Source organism: Sarcophilus harrisii, chromosome 3 (genome assembly GCF_902635505.1).
Source record: "Sarcophilus harrisii chromosome 3, mSarHar1.11, whole genome shotgun sequence".
Taxonomy (NCBI): domain Eukaryota; kingdom Metazoa; phylum Chordata; class Mammalia; order Dasyuromorphia; family Dasyuridae; genus Sarcophilus; species Sarcophilus harrisii.
The window spans coordinates 571,892,621-571,917,998 of NC_045428.1; the positions used below are offsets into that span (position 1 = coordinate 571,892,621).

A 25,378-nucleotide genomic window follows, 5' to 3' on the forward strand; every position below is an offset into this window, starting at 1 on the left:
TTTCAATCACGTCTGATTCTTCATGATCCCATCTGGGATTTTCTTGGGAAAATTACTGAAGTAATGTCCCATTTTCTTCTCTAGCTCATTTTACAGATGAGGAAACTGAGGCAGAGTTAAGTGACTTGCTCGGTTATTTAATAAACATTTACTATTATTGTTGTTGAATCATAGGACATTTGAGGTTATCTGTGTATGGACAAACAACTCCGGCCAGAAAAGGAGAGACAAAATATCAAAACTACCCTCCAGTCATGAATGATTAACTCTTTATTTACAGTTTAATAAAACATACATGCAACACATCACGTGACTACAAGGTGACAACTCTCCCCTCCCCCCCACCAAAAAATCCCCTTCCCCCTTGAAAGAGGAAAACTCATCCCCCTAGAAAAGTTCTCGAGAATGACTAAAAGCCCTGGGATTAGTCCATTCCGTTGAGTTTCAGTTTCTCATTAATGAAAATCAATTCCAACCTAGGAGACAGAACAGCGAGACCAGAAGACGTTGCAGACTGAGGGTTGTGTCCTAGAGATTAAAAATTCATGGCTGACAGATATTGTAGACACGAGCCAGGTTCCACTATTAACCAAAGACTTTATGCAGAGAATGAATTAATTCCCAGTCATCCTAGTCATTAGGACAAGCCATGGAGGAGAAAACACTGGAGCAATTAAACCAGTTCTGGCCTTTTTCATAATCTCTCCCACCAGGAACAAAAATGAGTTTATTGTTCTAGCGCATCCAAATAGCTTTTTTCTCACTTGAATGCTTGGTTTTTGCTTTATTCGTCTTCCATAAATTATGAGGCCTATTTATAGATGTGTTCTGGGTTTCACATATGTGCATCGCCTCTTCAAATACAGGTCAAATCCTATTTTCATGAACTCCAAGCACTAGCTCAGTAATATAGCTTTCCTGGAAAATCAATAATATAATGGATATTTCTGGAAATAGGAGGTGGTCTGGGAAAACCTGGAAGTCTAGTCTAGTTCCTACCTAGTTCCTTCTGAGTCAGCTTGGGAGTTGCCAGCTAAAATACAATGGTATGATATTTGTTTGGCCTACAGAGTGGAAGCTCTTCTGGACAAGGGGATGCGTCTTTTACTGCATTCGTGTTCCTGCTCCTTGCAATTGGGACATAGTTCTCCACATAGTAGGCACTCAACACTTATTGACAGACTGGATAAAGAAAGTCCTGTGGCAAGTGAATCTATTACTGAAGATGGGATAGAGACTGGATCTGTGGTTTAATTGGTTCTGGGGAACTCCCAAGTGAGGAAACGCTTCTACCCAAGTACCTTCTGAGATCACTGATAGCCCTGGGCTATGATAACACATGGTATGTGTCAGAAGAGAGATTTGAACCTTCTTTTTCTTTTATTCAGTATATGACTCTTAAATTCACTGTAGCAATTTTTTTTTCTGGGTAGCCAGAAACATTTGAGTCAGCACTGCTAACTTTGAGGCTCCTTAACATAGCATTACAAAGCTCCCTCTAAGCAGTGCCTTAGCACCTGATATTTCTAGCTTCTATAACTCCAGGATTACAGTTATCTAGAATAAAGCAGGTTGGGGCAACTAGTGGCACAGTGGAGTCAGGAAGATCTGAGTTCAAATGTTGTCTCAGACACTTGACATTTAGCAAGTCATAATCTCTATTGCCTCGCAAAAACAAACCAAACTAAACAAAAAACCAAAGATTGAAGGGGAAGTTATAGGATCCCAGAGCCAGAAGGTGGCTCAAAGATTATCTAGTTCAACTTTTACCTAATTAAAAATCCCTTTTATGACATTACGGTCTACACTCCTCCATTTGAAGACTTCCAGTGGTTAGGAAACCATTACCTCTAGGGACAGCATATCCCATTTGGGGTGAGTTCTAATTGTTAGGAAGTTTTACTTTTCCTTGAAACTAAAACTATCTGTCTGTAACTTCTAGGATCTGTTCTCTGAGGCCAAGGAGAACAAATCCAGTCCCTCTCCTATGTGATAATACCTTTATGTTCCCTCCAAATCTGGACTTCCTAACTTGAGGTTGGAGAATTTGCCTTTTAATAATTGGTTTTCTTTGTAATTCTTTGTGTTTTCTTTTATGCATTTAAAAATATGATTCTGGGAAAGGGTCCACAGGCTTCATCAGATGGCCAAAGGGATACAAGATACACACAAAAGTTACGAATCCCTCTTCTAGGTATTCCCTTCTCCAAACTTTAACCAACCTCTATAAGCCTTGATCCCTCTCTGGACACTCTTCATTTTGTCAACATTCTTCTTTTAAAAAAAAATGGTGCTTGGAAAGGACCATGATTCTTCAGATGTGGTCTGATCACAGCAAGGGACAATAGGACAATAGGACTATCACCTCCCTTATCAGCTTTGTGAAGGACGGTTCTTAGAAGAGCGTTAGGGTAGCCTCTATCTCAACAGAGAGCAAGGCTAGAGGAAATAAGCTTCCATTACTTACTTCCATTCCTGGTAGTAAGGGTGATTAGACATTGCTTGATCAGACCCTGGATTTCCCATGGGCCTGGAAGAAAAAGAGGTCTAAAGAATCCTAATTCAGATTTCTAGATCAGACTGGAGATTCACGGAGGTAGGTTTTGTAGTGTTCTAATGATGTGGTCCATACTTAAATCAGTTACATGGAAGACTAAGAACTTTATTTGACTACCATGGACTTGATACCCCTGACCACTCAAGTAGCTTTGTTCTGTTCTGTGGTGGTAACTCCTAGCCAACTTTTTTTTTAAAACAAATATGTGCCTTTAGCTATAGTACTGGACAAGTGAGTGTGGGACCGAAAAGGGCAGATTTAACTAAAAATTAGGAGAAAAATGAATTCTGAAACACATCAAATTTGTATCTGAAGGATCTCATGGGATCATTGAACATCCATTAAAAGCTATTGTCATTTAAACTAGAAACTCCCAGACAGCAGGGATCAGGTTTAATCTGTGCAGATAAACAAACACTGAGTGGTTTTGTTTTTGTTTTTGGATGAGGGAACACTAATTTAGAGAAGGAGGGCAATAAGAAGACCCTAATACCTGGTAATCCTCTTTACTGAGGCATATCTACCTCTCTCCCACAAAGAAGCAGAAAAGCACCGAATGTAAGTAAACTTCATCTTTTCTTCTTCCCTTCCCCCAAGTAAATTAACAGAGCTAAAGATGAATTATCTCTTCCTCTCCTGTAGATATTGCCAATGGTTCACATTCATCATGGTGGCGCAGTACCTCCTGGGGACAATAGAGGTCACTCTTAGCATTGCCATCCATTGTAAATAGCGGCAAGATGAAGGAAGTAGGATATCTGGAGTAGTGGGTTGGATCCATGGAGCAGTTCAGTGCTTCATTAAGCCCAGAAGGGTCTCAAATCCCACTTTCTAGTCATTCTCTTTTCATAGTTGGGTCGTCCCGGTTCCGAACCCCCCACAGCCATCTGGTCCGCTCTGGTTTTCCCCACCGATGGGCGAAAATAATTTGCCGTTTCCCCAAACCTCCCAGAGCACGGTCCACAGGCAGATGGGGAAACCGAGCCATCACCTGGATCCTTTAAACGTTAATGAATGATCCTTGGTCCCCGTTAATGGACTCTGGCTCCACACATCGTCCTTTTCTCCGAGTGACTCTTCGGTTACGGTGAAATTTGGCGTAGCAGCGGAGTCCTGGGCAAAGTAAACGAGAGAAGGGTGAAGGAGGTGGGGAAAGAGAGAAGCTCTACGTGCACACAGTGTATAAGCACGCACTCACACGGGGATTCTCAATGGCCTTTCCAGTCTATTATGCCTCAAAATCTAGATTCCTGTGAGTTCTTCTGTAGATGAGTACTTTGCTCTGGGATATCTGGGTACTCTCTCCAAAGTTACTCACGATTCTTAATCACCAGATCTTTTGGCCTTTTCTCAGTCTTCATCCTTCTTGATTTCTCTACAGTCTTAAACATTGTCAATCACTCTTTTCTCCTTGACACTATCTTCCCTCTAGGTTTCCATGACACTTCTCTCCTGGTTCTCCTACTCATTCTCAGGCTCCTTTGCTGGCTCTTCACCCAGGTCCTCCTCAATAACAGTGAGTATCCCACAGGGCTTTATCCCGGGTCCTCTTCCCTTCTCCCTCTATACTGTTTAAGTTGACTATTTCATTACTTCCCAGGAATTTAATAACCTTCTCTATGCTGATGACTCTCAAATCTACTTATTCAGCCCAAATCTCTCTGCTGACCTCCACTCTTGCATTTCCAATTGCCCATTAGACATCTCAAACTAGAGATCCTGTAGCTATCAAACTCAGCAAGTCCGAAACTGAATTCATTATCTTTTCCCCTAAACTCCACACTTAGAGCTCAGATGATCATATTTGACTCCTCACTCTTTTTGACCCTTGCCCCCATCTTCAATCTGTTGCCAAGACCTGGCCATTTTGCTTTTGTAACATCTTTTTCACATGGCCTCTTTGCTCTGACCCTGCCACCATCTTGGTGTAGGATTCAGAGGTTCACCACCTTATTAAATCTGAGCTATTGAAATAGTCTGTTGGTTGGTTTCCTGCCACAAATGTCTCTCTACTCAATATTCCTAAGCACTGAACGGACTGTGTACCTTCCTCCCCATCCCACACCCCTCCATTCAATCAACTCCAGTGACTCTTGATGAAATATAAAATTCTCTGTTTGGCCTTCAAAGTCGTTCATAATTTGCATCTCTTCCTCCCGTACCATGTAATTTTTGATCCAGGTACACTGGCCTTCTGGATGTCCCCTACACAAAACACACCACCCCCCAATTGTCCCCCCCCCCATTCCGCCAAAGCTCTCCCTCATTTCTGCTTCCACCTCCCAACTTTCAAATTGCGCCCTAAATCCCACCATCTATAGGAAGTTTTGCTTTCCTCTCTTGATTACCTACAATTTATCTTATTTATAGCTTATATATGTATCTGTTTGCATGTTGTATCTCCCACAGACCATAGGGACTGTCTTTTCCCTTTCTTTATATCATCATCCTTCTTAGCACAATACTTAGCACATAGTAGGTGTTTAATAAATGCTTGTTGATTGACTGATATGTAGAAGCGTAAAACTCATGTTGTCAATGAAAACAGATACCTCTAAGTTTTTTTCCTTCCCTGACCAATAAATATCCTTTCCACCTGATTTTCTAACTACCAGACAAGGTTCCTATACTCAGAACATAAGAGACTGTTCATGAGTAGCTAAGAACTCAATTGCCTTTTTATACATTGTTTTTAGGTATGATGTAGACTGATTTCCCAGAGCCTACCTGCCTTTCCTCCTTATTTTAGTGACAAACCCTCAGGAAAACTACTTCAGGTTTAGCATGTGATTTAGCTAATTTTTTTTTATTGAAACAACTCCAATCTGACAAAGAAGGAAATTGAGGGGCTGTTCATAGATTGGGGAATGATTAAATGAGTTATGATACGTGATTGTGATGCAATACTATTGTGCTGTAAGAAATGATGAGCAAGGGGCTCTCAGAAAACTATGGAAAGACTTACATGAATTGATGCAAAATATGATGAACAGAACCAGGAGAATACGATACACAATGACAAATATTGTACAATGAATTGTGAATGACTTAGTTTAGAAATAAAATCATCCAAAATATCTCCAAGGACTCATGATGAAAATGCTATCCATCTTCTGGATTCTTAATGCAGATTGAAGCATACTTTTTTTTAAACTCTTTTTTCTTGTTCTTGCTACTTTGATCTATGTTATCTTTCACAAGAGGATTAATATGAAAAAATGTTTTGCATGATTTTACATATATAACTTCTATCAAATTGCTTGTCTTCTCAATAAGGAGAGGGAAGGAGAGAGAGAATTTAAAACTAAAAAAAAAAATCTTAAAGATTGTTTTTATGTGTAATTGGGTAAAAAAATAAAATATTAAATGAAAAGAAATAATGACAAAAAAAGAAACATAATCCCACTTCCCCCAGGGAGGATGTAGGGGCTTAGGTCACGTGGAATTTACTTCAGAGGGATTAACTGAGCAGATGGAGCCTTGAGAGCCGGCAGGTGGCTCGAGGGTTGCAAATCAGCCTATCTCTGCACTCCATATATCCGCCCAAATCAATAAAGCAGAAAGAGGAGGTAGGGCCACCTGCAACCTGCAGGTTATGCCTTGATCTTGCCTGTTGCTGTTGCTTCCCAACAGACAACAGGGAGGATCTGGGAGCCAAACTCTGAGTACAAATAGCAGGCAGTTGGAAAACCAGATTCTTGGGTCTCAGTCCAGGGTTTGTCCATGGGTTACTCTGGGATATTGGGACGTTCATTTGCCCACTGCTTCCATTCTATTCCCCAATATCTTTCCCAGTAAAATGGTGTTAACCATCCTTCATGTTAGAAGTAACAAGTACAATATCTGGAAATCATGATAGCTGATATTTAGATAGTGCCTACTATGTGTTGGGTGCTGTACTAAGTGCTTTATCCATATTATCTCATTTGATTCTCATAACAACCACTAGAAAGAAAGTATCCCCATTTTACAGATAAGGAAACTGAGGCAAACAGAAGTTCAGTCACTTGTTCAGGATTACACTAAGCCCTTACCTCCTCCCTGGGGAAAATGGGAGCTATTTTTGAAGGAAAAAAAATTACTGGAGGATACTAATCCTGGAGACCTTTAAGTGGAGCTAAACTTGAAGTAGTTTTCCTGAGTGTCTGTCACTAAGATAAGGAGGAAAAGTAGTAAGGGTAGCAGCCCAGATTTGAATTTAGATCTTGCTGGACCAGTTAGCTATAGCAATGGAGCACCAGTTCTGGGTTTGGGGTCAGTAAAAGCTCCATTCAAATCTAGCCTCAGACACTTCCTAGCTGTGTGACTCTGGGCAAGTTACTTCACCCTGTGTGTCTCAGTTTCCTCATCTGTCAAATGAACTGGAGAAGGAAATGGCAGACCACTCCAGTGTCTCTGCCAAGGAAACCTCAAAATGAGGGCAAGAAGAATCCAACACTGGATAGCTAGTTGGTACAGGGGATACAGCACCAATCCTGAAGTTCAAATCTGACCTCAGACACTTAACACTTTCTAACTGTGTGACCCTGGGCAAGTGCAGTGAGAGAGTCTTAATCACAACAAATCAGCAACTGAGACCCTTAATCCTGGTTCTGTAGCAGAGCAGATCAGTGGAGTAATCTCTAGTCCCAGTGCAGAAGACAAATCACTAGCCCAGGAAACCAGTATTAGGTAGGGCTACCTTGCTGTGAGCAAGACACCAAACACAAGGAAACCCTGTGCTCAAAGTCAAGGTTCAAAGCTGCACAAGAAGCTTAGGGCAGAGCTCCCTGTACCTAGGAGCAGAAAGAAAGAAAGAAAGAATAGGAAGAAGGAAGGGAGGAAGGAGGAAGGAGAGAAGGAGGGAGGGAGGAAGGGAGGAAGGAAGGAAAGGAGGGAGAGAGGGAGAAAGAAAAAAAAAAAGAATCGTACATGATTGAAACAACTGAACAACTTCCTGAGTTCAGTCTCAGCACTCTATTCACTGTGCCACCTAGCTACAAATGACATTAGAAGAAGTTGACTAATTTATTACTATGATGGCACTTTTTAAAATACTAGATTGGGACTTAATTTGTGTGGGGAACTCTCAATGAAGAAACTGTCAGCCAAAGCCATTTTTTCTACATCTCATTAGTCCTTTCTAACAACCCCGTGAGGCAGATGTTATTGTATTTCCATTTTAGAGTGACAAAATGAGATCAGATAATTTAACTGACTTGCCCAGGATCCCAAAGCCAGCAAGTACCAGAGTCAGAATTTGAACTCGGGTCTAGTGCTCTCCCTACTTCCTCACTTATCCTGATAACAACAGAGAAGTCTGAACAAAGCTGATTGTTGTGTGCACTTAAAGAGCTGAAGTATCTGTCAGAAGGATGGGGAAAATCAAGTTTGTGCCCTTCATGATTGTGGGATTTTTTGTATGGAGGGAGATAACCTTCCTTGGCCAAAGCACGAAGGAGCTGGACTTTGGGGGTTAACCCTCTTTGCACTCAGCGAGCTTGAATGCTGGAGAATCATGGCTCCCTGGGGCCAGACTCAAAGCCTTTCTGGCTCCGTGAACCGGACCAGAGACTGAACCAGCAAGGAGAACTTTCAAGAACTCAAGGTCACCTTGCAAGGCATCAAAGCACTTTAGTGGGGAGGTAACACCTATGAAGAACTTAGTTCAAATCTTGACTCATATTTACTAGCCGAGTGATAACTTTAAGCCTCAATTTCCAGAATAGTTCTTAAGACATAGAATTGTTGTGGGGATCAAACACATACAACCTTATATAACATATACATAGCTAATGTAACATATACAAACCTTAGCTATAAAGTGTTAGATAAATAACTATTCACTATTATGATCAAATACAGTCACTAGTGGAGCTGGAAGCTTAGAACAACAGTTCTTAAACTTTCTGGAATCTGGAAAAAAGCTTTTGGAGCCTGAGGTCCTTAGGAAAATTTTCTCTATTGACTTTCCCCTGAAGGAAGTTCAAAAAGATCCCTTTCTCTATTCCCATCCCCGCAATGGGAGGACAAAGGGTATTGGCCAACAAAACTCCTCAACCACGGGACAGCTGAAGAGAAGAGCTAGGAAATACTCTCTGCCCATATGATGAGGAGAGTCTCAAGAAGGAATGGCAGCTAGCTTTTCTGATTAATCGATACTTCCAACTTCTTTTCTAAGGATACACATATTTTTACATTTCCTAGCCCCCAAATACAATATTCAGAATCTTTAGCCTGAGCTCCCCTGGAGCTAGAGCAAGCTCTGGAACTAGGTACTAGTGGGAAATCTTTTTTGCTGAATTTCTCCCCATTTTTTAAAGCCCGACTCATTCTCATCATTCCAAGGAATGTAGACCTCGCATAGCTGTTTATTTATTTTTCCATGTTATGTTTTTATAGCACATTAACGTTTTCAAAATAATTTGCATCCATTATCTCTTTGGAATCCCACAACTGGATGAGTTAAGGATCTATTTTACAAATGAAGAATAAGGAAACTAGAGGAGTTTAGGATGATGATGATGATGATGATAATTGGTATTTATATAGCACTTTAAGATTTACAAAGAACTTTATAATTATTTTCTAATTTTATTCTCACAACCACTCTGGAGGTAGGTGCTCCTATCATTCCCATTTATAATTAGGCAAACAGATAGGCTAAGTGACTTGTCCAAGGACATACAGCAAATAAGCGTCTGAAGCAGGATCTAAACTCAGGTCTTCTTGACCCCAGGTTTATTGTTTTATCCATTGAGTTACTTGCCTGTCAATATTATCTCTCTAGATCTTTATAACTGAATGAGTAAAGAATTAATTTTAGAAACTGAGAAGGAAATAGGAATGATAATAAATAATAACGATGATGATATAAAAATGTTGTAAGGTTTGTAAAATGCTTGACATATGTTATCTCATTTGATCTTTATACCATCTTGTGATATAGGGGCTATTATGATCTTCAATTTAAAGATAAGAAAACTGAGGCAATCAGAAGTAAAGTGACTTGACTAGGATCATACAGCTAATAATTGGATAAGGCAACATTTGAACTCAGATCTCCCTGACTTCCAAGTCTATCAACCACTCGGTCAATCGATCAATCAACAAGCATTCATCAAATAATTACTATGATCCAAGTGCTAGGAATACTGATGCAAAAATGAAATCTTCTCTGCCCTCGAGAATCTTACATTCTATCAGGAAAAAACAACATGCACAAATAAAATTAAATATTAAATCAATCCACTGTCATGATGTCTCCTAAAGTCCTGATTATGGGAAAGCAGTATGAGAAGTAAGACTTCAGGGTTCCCTCCCCACTTCACTTCAAAGGGAACAGCAAAAGAAGGAGGCTAGAGAAAACTTACCTTCCATGCACATGCAGTCATCAAAACATTTGTTGTTAAGGCCTCGGTTATGAGGTTTGCAGAGATGTTCCCGTAAGTCACAGCAAGACCCTGCCATGATATTAAGCATGATAAGAGACACACCAGGCAGAGCTCCTCTCCCCGCTCCACCCCAAGGGACTGTCCCCCTTTAGAGCGAATCCATCATTTCCCTGTCAGGGATGCAGCCCCGGAGTGCTGGGCCCGGAGAGGAGTGCGGGGGGCCAGCTGGTCTGGAGAGGGACCATGCTGGGCTTGCTGATAGATGTCATCCCCTCCTGGGAGAGCAAAGATGCTCAACTGCCAGAGGCTGCTTATTGATCGCCGAGGAAGAACAAGCTGCCATGTGGCCTTCTTCAGAACAGAACTGGCAAGCCCGGCAGAATCAGAGAACTTTATATCTAGAGAGGCTCTCAGGTCACCAAATAGAGAATAATAATAATAATACAGCATTTACAGGTTAAAAACTCATGGGCTTTCTCTGAAGGATCGCAAGCCTTCGGTGGGCAGGATGCTGATTTCTCATAAAGTGAAGCTTAAGGTATTATGACAGGTGGAGATCTGCTAGTTATATAAGATGTATGATCTCTCTTTCATGGATGTAATAGCTATGTACACCAATATTTAATGTCTTATGTACTACCTACACAACATGTATTATGTACTGTTATAAGTTAATATGGGTTAAGATATGCATGTATTAGTACTGATATTTAGTACTTTTTATTATGTATTTAGTAATATATGAGTATAAAATATGCTAGAGGACTATGTATATATGTTCTTTCTCTATAAATGTGCAATACACATGGATTAAAGGTATTGATAAAAATACAGTTTAAAAGTTTGTAAAATACTTTACAAATACTCCCTCATTTTATTATTTTTTTAATCAATCTTTTTTTTTCTTATGTGAAACTATTAAGTGATTTGCCCAGGGTCACACAATTAAGAAGTGTTAAGCATCTGAAGATGAATTTGAACTCAGGTTCTCCTGACTCCAGAGCCAGTGCTCTATCCACTGCACCACCTAGCTGACCCTGTCTCATTTTATCTTGACAACTTTGGGAGTTAGGTGCTATTATTATCCCAGTTTAACAGAAGAAAAAAATAAGGCAGACAGAGGTAAAAGGGCACTCACAGTCAGAGTTAGGAAATGTCTGAGGCTAAATTTGAATGCAGGTCTTCCTGACTGGAGAAACTGAGGACCAAGAGTAGCTACAGGAGGTGTCTACCTGCACAACCTGCTGTGCTAGTACAATAGCCAAATTGTTTTTAAAGAATCCTCAGAGTTTTTCAGAATGACAATTTCATACACATAAAGAGTATTTTACAGTTTTCAAAGTGTTTTCTTCTCTTAGGCTCAGTTTTCTCATCTGTCAAATGGGAATAATAATAGCTTTTACCTCCATGATTACCGTGAAGATCAAATGAGATAGCCACATAGGCTATGTGAATTGCAAAGATCTGTATAGGCTATGTGAATTGCAAAGATCTGTATAAATGCTAGCCAGTATTAATACAAGTGGAATGAACAACCAGTCTCCTGCCATTTCTGTGCCCTTGTTCACCTCCTCTATCGTGTCTAAGATGTCCCTTTCCTCCCCTGCAACCACCACCATCTCTTCAAGTCCTTCCTTTCCTTCAGGATTTATCTAAGATCTCATTTCCAAGAAACGCTCTGACTCCCGTCTCCCAATTAAGACAAGCTTTCTTCCCCTCAAATTTTGCATAATTATTTTTTGTCATCTCCTTTCCCCTAATGGCTGGCCTTGGGGAATGGGGAGAAGGAATAATAAATTTCTCCTCTTTGGATGTCTTCAAGCAGAGGCTGAACAGCCTCAGAATCCTGGAGGGCTTAGACTCCACTGCCCCTGAGGTCCCTTCTGACCCCAACATTCTGTGATTCTATTATCTCCTCCACCTTGTATCCCAGCTGATCTGGTGATGGCTCTCTCCTACTCCATCCCCATTAGATGATAAATAGACAGGGCCATGTCATAGCTATCCCTGCATCCCCACCCCATAGAAGGCACTCAAAATAAATGTTTGTTTTTTTTTAAATTAATCAGACTAGGCAAAAAAATGGAAAAAAAAATCAGTCAACCAGTTGTTTGGTTTCCATGACACCAGGACCTTTTTGAATCCCGTCCCACCCCTGCCATGTGACAAGCAGGAACAATTTGTCATGGAAAACAGCTGTCAAATTTGCTTTGTGACAGGCTTGACAGCCATCATAGTCAAACAGGTGGCAGCATAAACATAGGCTTCATTCATCGCTCCCCGAAGATCTGTTGCCTGGGTGACGGGATGAGGGCAGAATTTGGCCCCCCTCATTTCAAACAAAAAAAAATTGTTAAAATCAGATTCTAGACAGAGGCTATCTCCAGCTCTGCCATCCTTAGGGAGCACAGGCCCTCCGGGGCAGTTTTGAGGACCTCTTCCCTCTTCCCTTCTCCACCCTATTCCCTGTAGAAGATTCCCTGATGGGATGAAGAGGAAGTACCTGGGGGGCAGTCGAGATGGTGGTCACAGGGTTCCTCCTGAGTTGCTGAGGTTTCGTTGCCATAGTCTGGGCTTTTACTCTGAAATTTCTCTGAAGGGGAGAATAATCAGGGTGAGAAGGTTGATAGACAGATCCCTCTCTGCCTCCCCAGCCCTCCCGTGTTGGCAAGCTGCCACCTAGAGTGTGAGAAAGAATATTCCCCAGTCCCGTCCCCAGTCCTTCAGGATTACCGTGGCACTCTGGGGATTGTTAGAGCTATCACAGAAAGGCAGAACGTAAGACTTGAAAGGGATCTTAATGGTCATCTGGGAAATCTGTATAGGAAAGGAACCCCTGCAAAATATTCTTGGATTTTAGAGAAAACCAGATATCGAAGCAGAGAATTTCGGTTGAAGACATCACATTTGATAGAGAAAGAAACTGAGGCTATTCTAGGCAGTCTCCCTGCTTACAGTATAGGGGAATCAGGAAAGTGTCTATTAATCTCTAGGAGACTCTTGAGAGGATTTTTGTGACATTGTTAGGGAATGATAAGATTAATGATAGTAATAACAATAAGATAATGATAATGATTAAGACACTCTATGCAGTGAAAAGGTGGATTCTCTCAATTCAGAACTGAGGGCAACATTTGCCTTAAATTAATCAAGCATTAAGTACCTGTGGTGGGGCAAGCACTGGATATATGGCTATATATTGCTCCTGTCCTCAAAAGCTTACATTTTATTTTAAATTTTTATTTTCAAAATATATTATAGATAGTTTTCAACATTCATCCTTGCAAAACCCTGTATTCCAAATTTTTCTCTCTTCCTTTCCCTCAGCCCTCCCTTAGACAGCAAGGAATCCAATATGTGTTAAACATGTACAGTTCTTCTATACATTTTCCCACAATTACCATGTTGTACAAGAAAAATCAGATCAAAAAGGAAAAAAAGAGAAAAAACAAAAAACAGGAGTTTACATCTTATCAGATAACAAGTATATACATACATATATGTATACAAAATAAATATGATATAATTTTGAGAGAGGCACTAGAGAAGCTGAGTGATAGAGGAAATTAGGGATTTTAAGAGGTAGGAGGAAGGAGGAAAGACATTGTAGGTAAGGGGCCCAGCCTGAACAAGAGTATGGAGAGCACAATTTCTATCATTTTAACATATTTTTGTTCTCTACCCTATATTGTGTTATAGTCCCCAAAAGAACTATTTCTAGGCAGCCAGATGGCTCATAGGTAGAGAACTGGTACTCAGACTGGGGACAGGATCAGGGAATGTTCTTCCCTGAGGGTAGCAGCCTCAGACACAGGCTAACTCTGTTATCCTCAGCAAGTTACTCCACTACTGTCTGCCTCAGTTTCCTTATCTGTAAAATGGAGATAATAATAGCACCTCCTTTCCAGGATTCATTGAGATAATGTTTGTAAAAAACTTTGCAATTCTTAAATGTTTATATAAATGTTAGGTATTCTATGGACTTAGGCTCTCTTGGAGTATAAAGGAGACATGCTATATAATCTTGATTTATAGACTGAGCTCTTACAGATAGGTCTTTGAGGTCTTTTACAGATAAATCTCAGTTGTCAGTGTATAAAAACATAAAACAAACTAGAAAGTAATGAAGAGAGGATCACTATTTGTTGTTGATTTCAAGTTTTGCATCATTCTGCAGGACTGACAGCTGGTGCAAAGATCAGCACATATGGAGCCAGAGTATCTGGTTTCAAATCCTGGTTCTGTTGCTTACAAATGACGCCGGGGAAGTCACTCCCTTCTCTTGTCCTCAGTTTTCTTAATTTACCAGATTCTCAGTTTTCTCATCTGTGACCTAAGGGTTTTGGACTGGGTAGCCTTTGAGACCCATTCCAGCTCAAAATCTCATGAATTTGAAAGGGCAGCATGTAGAAGAAAAATGAGAATTATTCTGGTTGGCCCTAGAGAGAACTAGAGCCGCAGGTAGAAGGTACGGAAAGAAGGTTTTAGCTTGATATCAGAAATAAATGTCCTCATAGAACATTGTACACGGCAACAAGAAAATTATGCAGTAATGATCAATTCTGATGGACGTGGCTCTTTTCAACAATGAGGTGATTCAGGTCAGTTTTAATAGTCTTGTGATGGAGAGAGCCATCTGTACTGAGAGAGAGGACTGTGGGGACTGAATGTGAATCACAACATAATATTTTCAACTTTTTTGTTGTTGTTTGCTTGTTTTTTTTCTAATTTTTTCCCCTTTTTGTCTGATTTTTCTTGTGCAGTATGATAAATGTGGAAATATGTTTAGAAGAATTGCACATGTTTAACCTATATTGGATTACTTGTTGTCTAGGGGAGGGGGTGGAGAGAAGGGAAGGAGAAAAATTTGGAACATAAGGTTTTACAAGGGTGAATGCTGAAAACTATCTTTACATGTCTTTTGAAAATAAAAAGCTATTACTTAAAAAGAAAAGAAATATCTTCATAAGTGGAGCTGCTCCTTAGTGGAACAGGCTGCCCTGCAGGTAGAGGTTAAATGACTTCTTCAAGTAGAGTTTGGCTGGCTGCTGGTCAGGGGTGTCATAAAAGGGAGTCTTATTCAAGTAGAGGCTAGATTCCTGGCCTTTGTGCTCCCTTCCAGCTTGGAGATTCTGTAATTCTACACATCAGATTCTCTCCTTTTAGCCCCAAGACCTTCCAGGGGGAAAAAGCACAAGTGAGGCTGAACCAGGAATGAATTGTGAGGAGAAAAGGCAAGAAAGATATACCTTTCTTCTTAGCAGAGGGCCACATATCAGGTTTTAGGTCTTCATAATCAGTCCAGTCAAACAAAGCCATGTCCAGAGTGGGCATTACATCTCCCTCAGGCCGGATCCGAGCCTGGAAAAGGCAAGGTAGAAAGATCAACAAACCATTTACGTTGGGAAAAAAAATTAGAATTGGAGAAACTAAGGGCTACATGGGAGGGGCCAATGAATCATTTAATTTATTAATAAAACATCTCAGACCAAGAGGCATCTTTTGGACTCACCTGGACCCCAAAAGTCACTTTGTTCTAGGTTTTTTGCAGCCATTTATTAGGATGCCTGATGTCTAAAACTGCTGGATTATGTTGCTCACAAAGTAATTATTCATTAGCTTTTATAAAGTGTAACTACATCTTACTCCCTTCCGAGACTATACGTTCTCAACATACTTTTGCTTCATAGATCCCCTGGATAGTGTCTGGTAAAGCCTCTGAACCCCTTCACAGAATAATGTCTTTAAATATTTACAATAAAACCCATAGGGATTACAAAGAAAAACGATTGCATTGAAATAGCCTGAAAATGTGCCAATGGCTCCAGCTCCTTCAGGATTATGTAGAATGATCTGTGTGACTTTTAATAAGTCCTTTTAGTAAGGCATTTGTAGGTCCCTTCTTTGATGGAGGAAGAATTTTCTGATGGACTGAGCCAGGTCCTAGTTTTGGGTCTGTAACCAACTAGTGATATGATCTTAAACAAATCAATTCTTCCCTTTATTAATATTTTACTAAAATATTAAGAAAAACCAAATCCTCAGCTCCAAATTAGGATATCTTGCCTTAAACCTTGATGGAAATAGCCCAGGACCCTGAACCCAGAAGCACTGGGAATAGCAGAATTCCTAGATCACCTCATCTGACTTCCCACTCAGCCCCTGCAGTCAAGGAATCAATCTTTGATTTCTCCAAAGATTGATATCATATCATATCAAAGATAGATGTCATATCTCTTGTCTCCTCAGCTTCTGAAGACCCAGAAAAGAAAGTTTTTGTCACCAAAGTCCTTGGCAATTCTAAATGTCTCAATATCAATAAATAGATATAGTTTGATTAGTGGGAATGATGGTAAATATTTGCTTTATGCTGTGTTATGGTGTAGACTGTATATATATATATGTATATATATATATTTGTTTGTATGCTGTCTTCGCTAATAGATTATAAGCTTCTTGAAGGCAGAAACTGTTTTTGGTCTCATTTTGTATCCCTAATACTTTGCACAGGACCTGACACATGGTAAGGGCTTATTAAGTGTCTAAGGTGCATGGGATCTTTCCATCTATTTTACTGTAGAACCTATGTGTTTTTTCTCTAATCTTATTACATCGTAAGCTTCTTGAGACCTAACTGTTCACCTAGTTCAATCTCCTCTTTTTACATATGAGAGATATACAATTCCATATCTTCATTTTACAGAGAAGGAAATTGAGGTGCAGAGACAGGAATTGAGTCACACCCTAATCAATGGCAGAGTTAAGGCTAGAACATCCTCAGTTCATTTGAGGATTCCTCTTTCTTGATCTAAGAAGGACCCAAAGGGGCAAAAGGTTTTACTCAAGGTCACACAAGTCAGATCATTTTACAGGAATGTGGTAGAGTTGATTGTTAAATTTTTAGTATAAACTATATATACTTCAAAAATTAGCAAATGCTACAAATTGGGTCTTGATTAATTATTTTTGTTGATTACTATACTTAAGAAAGTGATGGAGAAAATATTAACAATGCAAATTAAACTTAAAAAAATGTCTTGTGCACATTTTTTTGAGAGCCATTTGTTAAACATTTACTAGCACACTCTTAGAACTAGAGCTCACGCTGAATGAGCCAGACTTCCTTTGGATACCCTATGGATTTTATCCCTACTGTAGCTCAGGATTGTTCAGGTGATCCACCAGCCTCAGCCTCAACTGGGCCAGAGAGTACAAGTATGGACTATAGCACCCAGCTTAAATCCTTCATTTTACAGTTGTTCTTTTGTCCGACTCTTCGTGACCCTATTTGGGGTTTTCTTGATAGGCAAACTATCTCTTGTTCTCCTGATTTGCTTATGGTATCACCCTTTATACCCAAATCATGCACCCATTTTGACCCAATTTTGGTATGGGGTGTGAGATTTAGGTCTATGCTGAGTTTCTGACATCATTTTCCAGTTTTCCCAGCAATTTTTGTGAAATAGTAAGTTCTTATCCCAGAAGCTGGAGTTTGGGGGGTTATCAAATACTAGATTACTACAGTCATTGACTATTGTGTAAGTATATCTAATCTATTCTACTGATCCACCATTATATTTCTTAACCCTTTGATGACTTCTGCTTTATAATATAGTTTTAGGTCTGGTACTGCTAGATCACTTTCCTTTCTCCCTCCCCTGCCCCCCCCTTAATTCCTTTGATATTCTTGGCTTTTTGTTCTCCCAGACAAATTTTGTTAATTTTTTTCTAGCTCTACAAAATAACTTTTGGGCAATTTTGATTGGTATGGCACTGAACAAGTAGCTCAATTTAGGCAGAATTGTCTTTTTTATTATATTAGTTTGGACTACCCATGAGCAACTGATATTTTCCCAATTGTTTAGACTTTATTTGTGTGAGAAGTCTTTGGTAATTGTGTACATATAGTTCCTGGGTTTGCCTTGGCAGGGAGATGCCCACCCATTTGAGGCTTTCTTGGCAGAGATCCTGGTTTGCCATTTCCTTCTCCATCTCATTTCACAGATGAGGAAATTGAGAGAAATCAGGTGAAGACACTTGCCCCAGGTCATGAGCTGGAATTGAACTGGGGTCTCCCTGATTCCAGACCAAGTACCCCGTGCACTATGTCCCCACCCTACTGCCTCCATTTTACAGAAAAAAGGCTAAATAACCAAGGAGTAAGCCTCAGAACTAGGATTCAAAGTCAGGTTCCATGACTACAGAGTTCAGCCTTCTTTCCACTACATGAGAACAAAGCTTTCCTTTAGCTGGCAATCAGTGGTTGCGTCTTTTCTACAGAGAATAGTTACAACCATCCTTAAGTGCCCAAGCGAGAAGAAAGCCTGAGTCCCTGCTCTTCTCTTTCTGGCTATAGTGGGTATCCTTTCCTAACATCCTTCCCTTTCTCCTTCTGGAACAAAAAACTCCCTTAAGAATCTGGGGATGGAGCAATGGGTGACTCTGTAGTGGGGACAGCAACTGTCCTGGAGGCAGGAGGACAACAGATACTCACTAGCTCCATGACCATCCCAGCCAAGTCATTTAACCCTATTTGGTCAAAAAAAAAAAAAAAAAAAAATCTGGGGAAGCCTATGGATTCTTTCTTAGAATCATGTTTTTAAAAGTATAAAATAAAATATAAAGTGTTATAATGGAAAGCAACTAGCTCATTACAATGAGAAAAATAGATTAAAAAAAGATTCATATATACTGTATCATATTTAACATGTATAGGACTGCTTGCCATCTGGGGGAGGGGGTGAAGGGAGGGAGGGGAAAAGTCGGAACAGAAGTGAGTGCAAGGGATAATGTAGTAAAAAATTACCCAGGCATGGGCTCTGTCAATAAAAAGCTATAATAAATAAATAAATAAATAAAATAATAAAAAAAGATTCATAGACTCCAGGTTAAAAATCCCTGTTTCGGGCTATGTCTGTATGCTCTGTCTTGCTTAGACATAGTTTCCAACCTTGCCTCTGTCATTGATTAGTGGTGTGACCCTGAGCAAGTCCCTTCTCTCCCTGTACCTTTGTTTCTTCCTCCTCCTGGGAGGTTAGGTGGTTCAGTGCCTAGAACCCTGCATCTGGAGCCAGGAAGTCCCAAGTTCAAATCTAGCCCCAAACATTCACCCTGTGCACTCTTAACCCGTCAGCCTCCGTTTCCTCATGTGCAAGACAGGGCTGATAATAGCATTAAAGTTCTTAAAAGGAGATATCTAAAAAGGGCTTTGCCCACTTCAAACGAGACAAAATGCTAATCATTTTAATGAAAATGAAGGGGGGAAGGGAATACCCTCAGGGGGCACTAACTCTTCATGGGTCTCTGATTCCTCACCAGGGGCCGAGGGGAGGTAACGGGCAGAACTGGTGACTCCTCAGTGGATGCTGCTGTCTCGAACGTGGTCAGGAACAGGATGGTGGGGGCCAAGCTGGTAGAGGATTCTTCCATTGGGCCATAGGGGGCCAGGTCCTCGGAGACTTCCGCCTTCTTGAACAAAGAGCTGGGTTTTGGATCGAGACTTCTGCCTATCAAAAAGAACATTGAGAGAGAAGTTATAAGAAGTTTTTTTTTTTTTTTTTTTTTTAATAGCTTTTTATTTACAAGATATTTGCATGGGTAATTTTACAGCATTGATAATCGCAAATCCTTTTGTTCCAACTTTTTCCCTCCTTCCCCCAGATGGCAGGTTGACCAATACATGTTAAATATGTTAAAGTATAAGTTAAATACAATATAAGTATACATGTCTATACAGTTATTTTGCTGTATAAAGAGTCAGACTTTGAAATAGTGCACTATTAGCCTGTGAAGGAAATCAAAAATGCAGGTGGACAAAAATAGAGGGAAAGGACCTTCTTTCCACGCTACAATGACCGACCAAAGTCAATTAGGTGACCTCTCTGGAGATCACAGAATGAGGGATCAGAAGGGACCTCAAAGGAATCTAGTCTAATCTATCCCAGGTAAAGATTCCCTCTGTGACTGAGTCAATGAGTAATCATCCAGCCTGTTTTAAGCTAGGGAGAACTCATGCAGTAATGAAGGGGAGGGAAGGGGACGATACTAGAGGAGGCTGCTGCACCCTGGGAGTGGTGTGTGTATGTGTGTGTGTGTGTGTGTGTGTGTGTGTGTGTGGCCCATGGGCATTGAGAAATAGAGTGTAGCAGGGAGGGGTCTTGTTTTGAAAAAAGATGAACAGCAGGTAATTATATCCTCAGGGCTTTTTTACATGAGAAAAAATGTCTTTGGCTTTAACACCCAGACAAAAGGAATCATCTGGAGAATGTAGCCTTAAAAAAACACCTAAAATTGGGAAATGTCACAATCTGGGAGGGATCTCTGCATACATAGTGTCAGAACTGAAAAAGATCACAGAATGTTAGAGAGATGCCTTAGAATAGAGAATGTCAGAGCTGAGAGAGTCCTTAGAACCCGGGAGGTCAGAGCTGGGAGGGCCCTTAGAACCCAGGAGGTCAGAGCTGGGAGGGCCCTTAGAACACAAGGTATCAGAGCTGGGAGGGGTCTCAGTTCAAAGAGTCTCAAAGAACATAAGAGAGATGTTAGATGTAATGTAATCTAATCCCCTCATTTTCCAGCGGCCTAGAGGGATGATTCAGTTTGTCTAGGGCTTCCCCCTCCCCCAACTTGAGCCAGGAGCAAAGCCTGTCTGTTCTGCAGCCCCCAGTGATGTCACATTGCTCCTAGATTAGTTTTTATCTCATCTTAGTGTCCTCTGATTTTATGATAGAATTATTATAGGTGAACAGTGAAGTAAATGAAATTACAATGTCTGGTGGAGGAAGGTTGCAGAAGCAAAATTCCCTTCTCCCCAGGGCTTAGCACAGTGCCTGGAACATCATTATCACTTAATAAACATTTGTGACCTTCCTGAGCAGCCCAACAGAGATCGTGGTGGGGCTTCTGAGGGCAACTGGCTTAGCAGCAGCAACCCCAGCATCAGATCTGGGAGGCACCTTAGAAGTCATTTAGTCTAGCTGTATTCCTCTCTCTCTCTTGCTTTCTCTTCCTCCCTCGCTTCCTTCCTTCCTTCCTTCCTTCCTTCCTTCCTTCCTTCCTTCCTTCCTTCCTTCTTCCTTCCTTCCTTCCTTCCTTCCTTCCTTCCTTCCTTCCTTCCTTCCTTCCTTCCTTCCTTCCTTCCTTCCTTCCTTCCTTCCTTCCCCCTCCTTTTATCTCTCTCTCCCTACCTTCCTTGCTTTTTTCTTTCTCTCTTTTACCCTCCCTCCCTCTCCTTTCCTCCCCCTTCCATTTTCTGATCTTTTTGTCTCTTCCCTCTCCCTATTTCTCTGTGTCTCTCTGTCTCCATCTCTGTTTCTCCCTCCCTCGCCCCTCTCCCTTCCTCTTCTTCTTCTTCTTCTCTCTCTCTCTCTCTCTCATTTAATAGACAAAGAAGTGAGACTATGGTCCCCAGTGCTTCTCAATACCCAATAACAAAATCCACTGTTTCTTTGAGCAGCTCCATGTAGCCCCAGACTGAGACCCCAAACTGTGGGGAACCTCAGACTTGCTTGGCAGGCCCGAGAAGCTCCAGGATGCCAGGCAGAGGGAATGGTGGGGGGGCACATGCCCTGTGTGATTTGCACTTGCTCATTCCACCAGTAGATCTTGTCTGCGCACAGAGGGTGACGCCAAAGGCATCTGTTTGTTGTCACACTTGAAGACATTCGGGGGGGAACCTCAGCTTTGATGGCAGAAGCGTGGAGAGCTCCTTGGCAAGAGCCTGCGTGAAGCCCGAGGCTTCCTTCCCTTTGGCGGATCCATCCACCGTGGGTTAGGAAGGTCCCTTTCCTGGAACGCCCCGAGTGACAGACGGCTCCCTCCATGGCCAGATGCACCTGTCAGTGGCCCAGAGAACCTGGTCTAGCTCGTAGTTTGTATATTGATGGCGGAGTGAAATGGATTTAGTGTTAGGAGGGTCTGGGTGCAGACCTCGCCTCTGCTGCCTGAGTCACTTCTCCAGGCCTTAGTTTTCCCTAAACGTTTGGACATCTGGATCTCCTGAAGGTTTGCAGCCCCACCAGCAGAAGGATTAAATAAAAGCTGCATTAAGCATAGTTTGCATTTCCATGATTAATTTATCCAATCCTCATGACAACCTTGGGAATTAGGTGCTAATTATTACTCCCCATTTTCCAGATTAAGCAACTAGGGCGGTCAGAGGTAAAGTGACTTTCCTAGAGTCACACAGCTAATGAATGTCTGAGGTAGGATTCGAACTCAGGGCTTCCTGGGCACAGTGTTCTATCCACTAGCTGCTCCCCTGGAATTAGGAGAGCCCTGGGTTTAACCCTTCCTCTAATTGTATGAGAAGTCATTTTCTGAGTATCAGTTTTCTCATCTGTAAGATGGGGATGATATCCTATTCCCTTCAAGGTTAGTGCTTTTCCTCTCTTGATGATCTCCGGTTTATTCTGTACGTTTCTTATTTGTACATAGCTGTTTATACGTTGTCTCTCCCGTTAGACTGGGAGCTTCTTGAGGCCGGGGGCCGGGTCTTGCCTTTCTGTGTATTCCTGTGTCTTTAGCACAGAGCTTGGCACATAGTGCATGCTTCCCTCTCTCCTCCTCCTCCATTTATATTCTGCCACGAGGTATGATGGAAAGAACAGTGCATTTGGCACCAGAGGTCACCAGCACCAATTGGGCGCCAACATCTGTTATCAACAAAGCAATAAGCATTTATTAAGTGCCCATCATGGGCCGGACTAGTCTTTATAGCAACAACCTGTGTGATCTTGGCCAAGTGATTTACCCTCTGTTTAATTATCTATACAGTGAATGAAGGAGTAGAGACCAGGACCCAAGATGGCCTGAAGGAACTGATGATGTTTAGCCTGGAGAAGGAAAACTACAGGAGCCAGGGATTGGGGAGGGAGGTGACAGAAGCCATCTTCAAGTCTAGCAATCCTATGGAAAAGGGATTAAGATGTGTACTGCTTCGACACACTGGACTAACCCAGGAACAAAGGGGGGGTGGGGTGGCAAGAGCTAGATTTAGGCTTGAAATCAAGAAAAACAAAAACTTATTGTTATGCCATCAATCCAACTCTTCATGACCCCACTTGGGATTTTCTTGGCAAAGGTAACTGGAACGGTTTGTCATTTCTTGCTCCAGTTCGTCTTACAGATAGGGAAACGGAGGCAAACAGGAATCAATGATTTATCCAGGATCACACAGCTACTAAGTATCTGAGGCTGCATTTGAACTCAGATCTTCCTGAATCTACATCGGGTATTCTATTCACTGTGTCATCTAGCTGGCCCTCCTAAAAATTATGACTGTCCAAAAGTGAAATGAGGAGCCCCAGGACATGGGAGCTCCCTTACTTTGGAGATCTCCAAATAAAGGCTTAAAAAACATTCAGCAAGATAGACTTAAATGTGGAAGAGATCTCAGTAACCATCTAATGCAACTGCCTCATTTTGTAACTGAGGAAGCTGGCTATCCAACTAGCTAGCTGGCTCACTACCCTACTAGTAGTTTACCACTCAACCAGCTAGCTGGCTAACTACCCAACTAGCTAGGCTAGTTAGCAGTTCACTACCTAACTAGTAAGCTGGTTACCTACCAGGAGGGGACATGACTTGACCAAGGTGACAGATAAAACTAGGGAGTGATAATGTGGCAGAGCTGGGCTTTGCACCCAAGTCTTCGAATCCGAATGGAACATGTCTTGCTCTGGCACAATTTGGAAGAATTGGCTTCCAAGGTCCCTTCTGCCTCTCAGATTCTGTGATTCAGTGGATGGGTTAAGCTGGATCAGAGAGGGTAACTATTGTTGGTGTCCTGAAGCTGGATCAGAGGGGGGTAACCATTTTTGGTGTTCTTAAGCTGGATCAGAGGGGGGTAACCATTTTTGGTGTCCTTGACCACTCTAGTGAAGCCTCTGGACTCCCCGGGACACTTTTAAAAGTGTAAATTAAGCTGTACAGGATTACAAATTTTGCTGAAAATTAAAATGTCATTTTTTCCCCATCTAAGTTCACAGATCCCTCGAAATCCCAGCTGGGAGTCCATGGATCCCCATATTAAAAAGCGATCCTGAAGTAATATTATGAGCCTCTGTTTTCCCATCCAAAAAGCGGGCGCTTACGCTCACGCACACACAAAAACACAAACGCGCGCCCACACACGAGTGTGCATATACACGCGTCCACACGCTCGCGCACACACAAACACATGAGTGTGTACATACACGCACGCACACACCCGCTCACAGGCACACATGCACACACACCAGTGCACACACACGCTCACCTGCACACGCGCACACGCACACACGCTCACAGGCACACATGCACACACACGAGTGCACACACACACGCTCACCTGCACACACGCACATGCACACACACGCTCACACACACATATAAAAGCAACAGTCCGGGCCTCCGGGGCGCGGGCTGGGATACCTCGCTGTTGCTTCGCTCGGTCCCTGCGACGCTTGTGCTCCCGGCCGTGCTTCCTCCCTCTTTCGAACTGATTGTCCCTCTCGGAGTAGGGGAACTCGAAGCCCAGGAACACGTCCTTGTCCCGCAGCAGGCCGGCGGGGCCCTGGACCGCCGGCGCGTCCCCGGCACGGAGCATCCCCGGCAGGCCGGAGGCGCCGGCTGGGCCCGGCACGTGGGCTCGGCCCTTCTTGCTGGGGCCGTGTCTCCTCGAGTGCCGCGCCCGGGCCCGCCACAGCTCGGGGCTCTGCCGGTTGATGTTGTTCTCGGGAACGTTGCTTTCCTCAGGGGCGGAGTCCAGAGCGCCCGTGAAACTTGGATCCGAGAGGACCAGGATCCAGAGAAGGAGCGCCAGGGAGAAGCAGCTGGCGGACGCGGCCATGGCCCTCGGCCCCTGCGGGGAGATCGGCAGAATACACACTTAGCGGAAAATCAGCGAAAGCGCACCTACTGTGCGCCAGCAACTCGCTAAGAGATACACAACTCTAGATTTTGTTTTCCCTTTTTTCTTTTTGTTGCTGAGGCAATTGGGGTTAAGTGACTTGCCCAGGGTCACACAGCCAGGATTTGTTAAGTGTCTGAGGCCAGATTTGACTCAGGTCCTCCTGACTTCAGGCCTGGGGCTCTGACCACTTCGCCATCTAGTTGCTTCAAGTCTCGGAAAATAATTCTAATGACTTCCTCCAGTTGGTTATGTCCAATTTATGCTGAGCAGAGCTTGTTTGTAAGTGGGTGTTTGCATATTGACTCACTCGTTAGACTGTAAGCTCCTCGAGGGCAGGGACTAATTTTTTGCCTTTTTTTTTTTTTTTTTTTTTTTTGTATCCCCAGTACTCAGCATGGGGCCTGGGCACATAGTAGTCACTTTATTTTTTGTTTAATGTTTAATTGACTGATTGATCTGGACAGGTAGAGTGAGCTTCCTCATGAAGTCCTCATACCAATGACATTAAAGATTTGGTTCACACACACAAAAAAAGTTCCAGACACTATACAGTTC

General features: G+C 42.1%; 1 protein-coding gene across 1 annotated transcript; it reads right to left on the bottom strand.

Moving 5' to 3' along the window:
* Positions 1-253: 253 nt before the first annotated feature.
* DRAXIN (dorsal inhibitory axon guidance protein) lies at positions 254-24,760 on the bottom strand. The gene is made up of 6 exons (XM_003765002.2): positions 24,343-24,760; positions 19,246-19,436; positions 15,180-15,291; positions 12,434-12,523; positions 9,910-9,999; positions 254-3,670 (listed from the first exon to the last, which is right to left on the bottom strand). Exons 1-6 carry the CDS (start codon positions 24,758-24,760, stop codon positions 3,558-3,560), a joined length of 1,014 nt encoding a protein of 337 aa, XP_003765050.1. The 3' UTR covers positions 254-3,557.
* Positions 24,761-25,378: the final 618 nt, after the last annotated feature.

Bases quoted from the DNA above. Each gene is read 5' to 3' on its own strand.
- DRAXIN (XM_003765002.2), bottom strand. From the start codon at position 24,760: ATGGCCGCGTCCGCCAGCTGCTTCTCCCTGGCGCTCCTTCTCTGGATC. The intron at 19,437-24,342 runs GTATCCCAGCCC...TCTTTTTGATAG, and splicing joins CCGAGCGAAGCAACAGCGAG to GCAGAAGTCTCGATCCAAAA. The intron at 3,671-9,909 runs GTAAGTTTTCTC...TACTTTGCCCAG, and splicing joins TGACTGCATGTGCATGGAAG to GACTCCGCTGCTACGCCAAA.